The sequence below is a fragment of the Lepidochelys kempii genome, chromosome 1, assembly GCF_965140285.1.
Source record: "Lepidochelys kempii isolate rLepKem1 chromosome 1, rLepKem1.hap1, whole genome shotgun sequence".
NCBI classification, from domain to species: domain Eukaryota; kingdom Metazoa; phylum Chordata; order Testudines; family Cheloniidae; genus Lepidochelys; species Lepidochelys kempii.
The window spans coordinates 268,819,998-268,828,468 of NC_136380.1; the positions used below are offsets into that span (position 1 = coordinate 268,819,998).

Below are 8,471 nucleotides of genomic sequence, written 5' to 3' on the forward strand. Positions count from 1 at the left end.
AAGTATTCTAAGGGTATGTCTACACTGCAGTTAAAGACCCACAGCTGGCCCACGTCAGCTGATTCGGGCTTGTGGAACTCAGGCTGCAGGCTGTTTAACTGTGGTGCAGACATTCAGGAGCCCGAGCCTGAATATTTACACTGCAGTTAAACAGCCCCATAGCCTGAGTCCCACGAGCCCGAGTCAGCTGACATGGGCCAGCCGCGGGTGTTTAATTGCTGTGTAGACATACCTCAGGCAATATCAGATATCATCAGTGGCCAAAAATGTCACCTTCTGCTGGGCCAGGTTATTACTCTCTTATGTTTCAATCACAGACCAGACCACAATTATCTATAGTGCTATCACCAAGGATGATTTAGTGTAACAAACTCCATCTCTGATTAATCCAACAGGTCTCCAGTAAACTGTAATTGATCCTCAAGGGCAGCCTGCCTGCTAAGTAGAGTGCACCGGCGTCGTGCCACCACTCTGACTCCTATACTGGCTGTAATTTGAATAATGGGGTCCTTGTCTTTAAAACTCTAAATGGATATGACAGGTGGTCTGAAACAACATTCTCTTTGTACTTAATTGAGAAAGCCACATTCAAAAGGGGACATGATAGCTGGTTGGAAACCAGGTTCATAGTAAGAAGGACAGGGGTTTTCAGAGGAGCACTCCATTAAAGAATTAAATTACGAATCTTCACAATGCCAAACATCTGTTTTTGCAGGTAATCCCCTAACAAATCACCTGCAGATCAGTCTCAACAATCATAACAGAGATACTCATAAGTAACAACTTATAAATAAGGAAGAAGAGAGGAGACAGAGAAGCTAAAATTTGAAGACATCCTTTTCACAGGATTCTTACTCCTGGGTCTTGTGCTCTCTAATATGAGACAAATGGAAGTCTCCAAGCTCCAAGGACCTTACAAGGGCCGCAGGAGTGGGTTGCAGTTCAAGCCACCTCCTCTATTGGTCAAATGACATTGGGACCCATAAAGCCACCTTTTTGTAACTTTCCAGTCAGTTCCTGATTTTAGCAGGAAATGAATGCTCCTCAAAACAGAAATTGGCCAATCACATGAAAAATAAATAGTTTGTTCAGATACAAAAATACAAATGTCAAAGAAGAAAGGTATAAATCACCTTCAAATTCCAAGGGGAAAAGGGTGACCTTGGTGTAATGTAGGTCCTCAGCCTTCTATTGGACCCCACATTAGAGCTCAGAAGTTTGTAATATAACAGTTCTAAGGTTTCAGTACTTAACTGTTAGATGCAAAGGCTTCCTGCACTAATGCAAAACCAAGTCCACAACTTTATACACTAGTTTTCAAACTTCCTGGCACTTGTAATGGAGAAGTTTACTTCTCTTCTGCGTGTAAATATATTTGGTATTAGAAGAGTATTCATGTCCCTCTAAATTCAAATAGTAACTATTGTCACTCTTTTCAGAGTAGCAGCCGTATTAGTCTGTACCCGCAAAAAGAAAAGGAGGACTTGTGGCACCTTAGAGACTAACAAATTTATTTGAGCATAAGCTTTTGTGAGCTACAGCTCACTTCATCGGATGCATTCGTGTATGGTAACACCCACTGTTTCATGTTCTCTGTATATAAATCTCCCCACTGTATTTTCCACTGAATGCATCCAATGAAGTGAGCTGTAAATAAATTTGTTAGTCTCTAATGTGCCACAAGTCCTCCTTTTCTTTTTGCGGATACAGACTAACATGGCTGCTACTCTGAAACCTGTCATTATGCAAGGCACTGAATTTAGCCATATGGAGTGGAAATCTATCAACTTAATGAAAAAACTCGTACAGATGCAGACAGACATCACCTTACCTGATCACTCTCATTACAGTGTGTATGGTAACACCCATTGTTTCATGTTCTCTGTGTATATAAATCTCCCCACTGTATTTTCCTGTCACTCTGAACATAATCTACACCCTCACAAGTACCTGGTCTGACAAAATGATAATGGATTCTCGAGTATATACAAATGCCTTAGGAGGCATTGACGCTGGCCATTTTGAGATCCTCACTACAAGAGAAACCAGGAGTACCTTCGCCAGGGCTGGTGTTTCAAACACAAAAAATGGTCCAACTGTGTCGAGAGTTCCAACAACGCCTGATACGAGCAAGGCAAGAGGGAAGCAATACAGCAGCTTTCTAAGCAACCTCAGAGATGAATATCTGTGATCTGGAGAGGTACCTGAATACACATTGCCACTCAGAATTCCTACCTCCATCTCCCTATACTGAATTTGAAGGGAGGATGCTGAAAGTTTTCATGCAATGCTGCCTGGAGCAGGAGGTTTGCCGTGGCATTAGGATGCTGGAGTTTTGGAAGTGAGAGCTCTCTCTCCCTACATTTTTTGCTGACATTTCTTACTTGGAGATGATAAATGTCAGATGAACTGCTCGGTACTACTTACTTCAAGGATAAAGACTAAGAGGGCATCAGTTCCTAGCTTCAAGGCGGACAGTGCAGAATAATTGGGATGTGAAACTGCCCTGCTGGGCCTTGAAGTGAGCTGAGTCTGTGCTGATATAGGCAGCACCTGCAGAATCCCAGTTCTTAGCAAATAGAGCTGATTTAGGTTTTCACTTCAAGGATTTCTCCTTTAAAGGATTCTGAAGTGCTGGACTTCCTGGTTTTGCAGGAGGGTGCCTCAAGAATGCCTTTGATGCATTCCCCACATCACTGAGCACTTGGGATGACATTTGCAGACAGATCAGATTCAGTACACCCAACTCCCAATCAAAGGATATAATAAATGTTCATTATTACACACATTTTTCTACGGCACAATGTTTGAAGTTGCTGAGTGGTCTTCCTTCCTCTGAGGAGTCTAGGTGGAGACTGACATTTTAAAAAAGAATAAAGAACAGCCAAAGGAACGAAAGAATGAATCTCTGAGGCAACAAATGAAGGCTTACAAAAGTACCAAAGTGAAAGATGATGAAGCTCTACAAACAGAGACACCAAAGGTATAACATGATTCAATGGCTGGAAATCGAAGCTGAACAAAGTCAGACTGGAAATAAGGTGCAATATTTTAACTGTGAGAGTAATTCACCATTAGAACAATTTCCTAAGGGTCATGGTGGATTCATCACCAACAATTCTGAAATCAAGATCGGATGTATTTCTAAAAGATACACTCTAGGAATTATTTTGGGGAAGTTCTGGGGCCTGCTACAGGAGGTCAGACTAGATGATTACAATAGTCCCTTCTGGTCTTGGAATCTATTAAATCCGCAAGGGAAAAAGTCTGAAACACCAAGTGAAGGTGCCAAAGCACCTAGAAGCCGAAATAAAAGCTTGGTCATATACTTGAACATCCCCAACTCCCTGGAAACTGGTGCACCCTGATGGTACGCCTGGGCCTAACCGTCATCCTGAATGAAAGAATTATGGAAAAACAAATGTATCAATTAAAAACAAAAAACAAAAACAAAAAAAAAGAACCTTAGCTGATTAGAAATTGGGAAGGTCTACAGCAGAACACGACACCCAGAGATGATCACTGCTGGGTTGCAAAGTCAGAGTGCCAGATGGAAAGGTTCAGCTGCTCTGGGGAGCATTGTTGCTTCAGTTAACTGAAAAGTTCCAAGAGTTAGAGTTGGGTGATAGGAAGTTGGTTCATGACACAACCACCCCCCATCACTGTTCAGAGGGATGAAAAATGCTGACAGCTTGGGAAGTTCCACCTGCCCCGTACTAGGGTGCTGAGAATTAGAAGTAAGAACTCTGCTCAGGCGGTATTTTTCAGAACCAGCTGTTTCCCTTGAAGGAAAAAGTAAGTGTATATCATAGAGCCTAGATATTATAGTGATGGTCACCATGCAAATATATATTATAAGCACTTATAAAGAGACAGACATCCACAAACGCACACTGTATGAATTGGATATTTTCCTGGCTGCTGCATACATAGTGCATTATATTATTATTTATATTATTTTATATTAAATTATAAAAATTTAGAGTGTGCATCCATACACTTATGTGTACCCACACATGCATACACATATAAAGGTGCACAAGTACATATGAACATATGCATAGCTATATGATATATATCTAGTGTTTTTCTTAACCCCCTCCCCAGTCATCTGAAGTCATAAGACTACATGAGACTCAACATAAAAGTTTCTAGACTTCATGATTGTGCAAGAAAAGCTGAAAAACATAAACCCTGACAGCTAAAAAAACAGACGGCAAATAAGAGCCCAACATGTAATATTTTTTTTAATCTCAATTTTTAAGCAAATTTCATTTTTTGTTTTTAAACACCTGGGGTTTGGAACACTGTAAAATGCATGTGACACTAGGTGGGAATCCAGCACAGTGGCAGGGAGGGTGTCAAGTTGGAGGTGAGGAGAAAATTTGAGCAGATGGTTGGGGGACAGGAAGACTAGAAGGTGAGGGGCATGATGGATGAGAGCTACAAAGAGCAGATAAGAAAGCCTACAGGGGCTGACAGTAACTAGATTGACAGGGTAAAGAGGAGGACCCAGCCGAAAGAGGCAGTGGCTGTGGGAGACTGCCAGGGAAGGGGGCAGCAGGAAGGGACAGTAGATTCAAGGGGATTGCAGGAGAGAGGCAAGGGGCTGGTGGAGTATTGCAGTGGGAGAGATGGGGAGCAGTGGTTGGAAGAGGACTTTTGGGGAGAAAGATGTGGGGGATCAGGAGCCAGACAGAGATTGCAGGGCGTCAGGGTCCAGATAGCTGTTGTGGAGGGAGGTGGGGACAGAGTCCAAATGGGGGTTACACAGGGAGGCGGCAGGATCCGGATGGGGGCTGCAGGGAGAGGTGCCAGCATCTGGATGGGGGTCTTCAGGTAGCAGTGGGGGCGCAAGGTCCAGGCAGGGATCTGCAGGGGAGGTTGAGGGAGCAAGGGCTGGATGGCTGTTGGGGGGCACAAGGTAAGGATATGGGGCTGTGGGAAGTAGTGGGGAGCAGGGTTCAGATGAGGCTTGTTGGGGGGAGCTACAGGGGCCCCGGGGCTGGACGGGGTAGAGACAGCAGGGACCTGATGGGGGTTACAGAGGGCCTGCGGGGTCCCTGGGGCAAGACAGGATGGGCAGGGTCTGTATGGGAGTTATGGGAGGGGGGCTGCAAAGTCCCCAGGGTGGGGGGCAGGGTCCAGCTGGTGGCTATGGGGGAGCTGCAGGGTCCCAGGGGGCGCAGGATCCGGATGGAGGTTACAGAGGGAGAGCTGCAGAGTGCCCAGGGTAGGGGGGCAGAGTCCAGATAGCCTAGGTGTTACTGGAGCAGTGGAAGCTGCAGAGTCTCTGGGAGAAGCGGAGCTAAAAAGTCCCCAGAGCAGGGTCCAAATGGAGGTTACAGTGGGGAAGCTGCAGAGTCCCCAGGAAGCTGCAGGTCCCAGGAGCGGGAAAAGGTGGGCAGGGTCTGGATGAGAGTAACCAGGGGGAGATGGCTGCATGGTCCCCGGGGTGGGATGGGGGCCTGGGTCCAGATGAGTTATGGTACGGGGGGGGGGGGGAAGGGGCTGCAGGGTCCTGGTATGGGGGGCAGGGTCTGGATGAGGGTTATGGTGCGGGGTGTATGCAGGGTCTCGATGTGGATGGGCAGGGTCTGGATGAGGGCTACAGTGCTGGAGGGCAGCAGGGTCTGGATGAGGGTTATGGTGCGGGGTGTATGCAGGGTCTCGATGTGGATGGGCAGGGTCTGGATGAGGGCTACAGTGCTGGAGGGCAGCAGGGTCTGGATGAGGGTTACGGGGCGGGGAGTTGCAGGGTCCCCAGTGGCGGGGGGGGGGAGGGTTTGGATGAGGATTATGAGGGGGTGCAGATTCCAGGTGCAGGGGGGCAGGGTCCAGATGACAAAGGGTTACGGTGCAAGGAGGCAGGGTTCAGATGAGGGTTACGGTGCAGGGGGGCTGTAGGGTCCCAGTGTGGGGTGGGTAGGGTCCAGATGAGGGTTAGGGGTGGGTGCTGCAGGGTCCCAGTGCAGGGGGGGGTAGGGTCCGGATGAGGGTTGGAGGGGTACAGGGTCCCAGTGTGGGGGGAGGTAGCATCCGCATGAGGGTTGCGGGGAGGGGGGCGGTACTGCAGGGTCCCAGTGCGGGGTAGGTAGGCTCCGCATGAGGGTTGGGGAGGGTGCTGTAGGGTTCAGGAGTGCGGTGGGTGTCGTGTCTGGATGACGGTTGGGGGGGGGTGCAGAGTCCCAGAGCAAAGGGGATAGGGTCCAGATGAGAGATGTGGGGGCTGCAGGGTCCCGTTGCAGGGGGAATAGGGTTCCGATGACGGGTGGTGGGGGTGCAGGGTCCTGTTGCGGGGCAAAGGGGGTAGGGTCTGGGTAAGAGGTGAGGGGGGCAGGGTCCCGGCATGGGATGGGGGGTAAGGTTGAGTGAGGGCCGAGGGGGGTGCAGGGTCCCGGGGCGGGGGGGTAAGGTTGAGTGAGGGCCGAGGGGGGGGCGGGGTCCCGGGGCGGGGGGGTAGGGGTGAGTGAGGGCCGAGGGGGGGGCGGGGTCCCGGGGCGGGGGGGTAGGGGTGAGTGAGGGCCGAGGGGGGGGCGGGGTCCCGGGGCGGGGGGGTAGGGGTGAGTGAGGGCCGAGGGGGGGGCGGGGTCCCGGGGCGGGGGGGGTAGGGGTGAGTGAGGGCCGAGGGGGGGGCGGGGTCCCGGGGCGGGGGGGTAGGGGTGAGTGAGGGCCGAGGGGGGGGCGGGGTCCCGGGGCGGGGGGGTAGGGGTGAGTGAGGGCCGAGGGGGGGGCGGGGTCCCGGGGCGGGGGAGTCGGGGTGAGTGAGGGCCGAGGGGGGGGCGGGGTCCCGGGGCGGGGGAGTCGGGGTGAGTGAGGGCCGAGGGGGGGGCGGGGTCCCGGGGCGGGGGAGTCGGGGTGAGTGAGGGCCGAGGGGGGGGCGGGGTCCCGGGGCGGGGGAGTCGGGGTGAGTGAGGGCCGAGGGGGGGGCGGGGTCCCGGGGCGGGGGGGTCGGGGTGAGTGAGGGCCGAGGGGGGGGCGGGGTCCCGGGGCGGGGGGGTCGGGGTGAGTGAGGGCCGAGGGGGGGGCGGGGTCCCGGGGCGGGGGGGTCGGGGTGAGTGAGGGCCGAGGGGGGGGCGGGGTCCCGGGGCGGGGGGGTCGGGGTGAGTGAGGGTCGAGGGGGGGGCGGGGTCCCGGGGCGGGGGGGTCGGGGTGAGTGAGGGTCGAGGGGGGGGCGGGGTCCCGGGGCGGGGGGGTCGGGGTGAGTGAGGGTCGAGGGGGGGGCGGGGTCCCGGGGCGGGGGGGTCGGGGTGAGTGAGGGTCGAGGGGGGGGCGGGGTCCCGGGGCGGGGGGGTCGGGGTGAGTGAGGGCCGAGGGGGGGGCGGGGTCCCGGGGCGGGGGGGTCGGGGTGAGTGAGGGCCGAGGGGGGGGCGGGGTCCCGGGGCGGGGCGGTCGGGGTGAGTGAGGGCCGAGGGGGGGGCGGGGTCCCGGGGCGGGGGGGTCGGGGTGAGTGAGGGTCGAGGGGGGGGCGGGGTCCCGGGGCGGGGGGGGCGGGGTGAGTGAGGGTCGAGGGGGGGGCGGGGTCCCGGGGCGGGGGGGGCGGGGTGAGTGAGGGTCGAGGGGGGGGCGGGGTCCCGGGGCGGGGGAGTCGGGGTGAGTGAGGGTCGGGGGGGGGCGGGGTCCCGGGGCGGGGGAGTCGGGGTGAGTGAGGGCCGAGGGGGGGGCGGGGTCCCGGGGCGGGGGAGTAGGGTTGAGTGTGGGTGGAGGGGGGGGCGGGGTCCCGGGGCGGGGGAGTCGGGGTGAGTGAGGGTCGAGGGGGGGGCGGGGTCCCGGGGCGGGGGAGTCGGGGTGAGTGAGGGTCGAGGGGGGGGCGGGGTCCCGGGGCGGGGGAGTAGGGTTGAGTGTGGGTGGAGGGGGGGGCGGGGTCCCGGGCGGTGTGTCGCGGGCAGTGCCGCCAGTGACCGGGCCTGGCACCCTGGCAGCAGGCGGCGCCCTCCGGGAGCACGTTACGGACCCGCTCCCCGCCCGCGCTCTGCCTGTACCCGCGTCTGTGCAGCTCCTGCCTCCGCGGCTCGGCCGCCTCCGCGCTGCACAGCCGGCGCATGAAGCCCAGGAAGTCCCGCAGCTCGGACTCGAAGCTGTCGATCACCGGGTTCCCCGGCTCCAGCGCCCCGAAGAAAGTAGCCGGCGGGGGCTGCGTCCCGTGGCAGGGAGGCGGCGGCGCGGGGGACCCGGCCTCCGCCATCATCCCGCTGCCTGCCCTGTATACAGGGGCGGTTGCGTGGCAACGGGCGGAGGCGGCGTGTGAAGGCTCCTGGCCTGGCTGGTGTTTGCGCCCCGCGTCCTGGCTCCGTCTCGGGCTTTGAACAGACCCGGCACTGGCCGGCGGGGAGAGTATAAGGCCAGGCGGGATGACTAGACCGGCCGGTGTGAGCTAGGCCAATGGCCACAGGGGCTGGGGCTGCGGCAGCCCCCTCTGGCTTGAACTGGTTCCCAATATCGACAGGGTGTAGAGAAGTGGTTCTCACACT

At 55.8% G+C, this 8,471-nt stretch overlaps 1 protein-coding gene across 1 annotated transcript in view; it reads right to left on the reverse strand.

Annotated features, from left to right (window-relative positions):
* The window catches only part of CFAP54 (cilia and flagella associated protein 54), a 207,591-nt gene extending 199,391 nt beyond the window's left edge, over nt 1-8,200 (reverse strand). Inside the window, exon 1 of the mRNA XM_073327473.1 lies at nt 7,983-8,200. Within this exon, the coding sequence (XP_073183574.1) occupies nt 7,983-8,188 (206 nt within the window). The 5' untranslated portion in view covers nt 8,189-8,200. The remainder of the gene's footprint in view (nt 1-7,982) is intronic.
* Nucleotides 8,201-8,471: the final 271 nt, after the last annotated feature.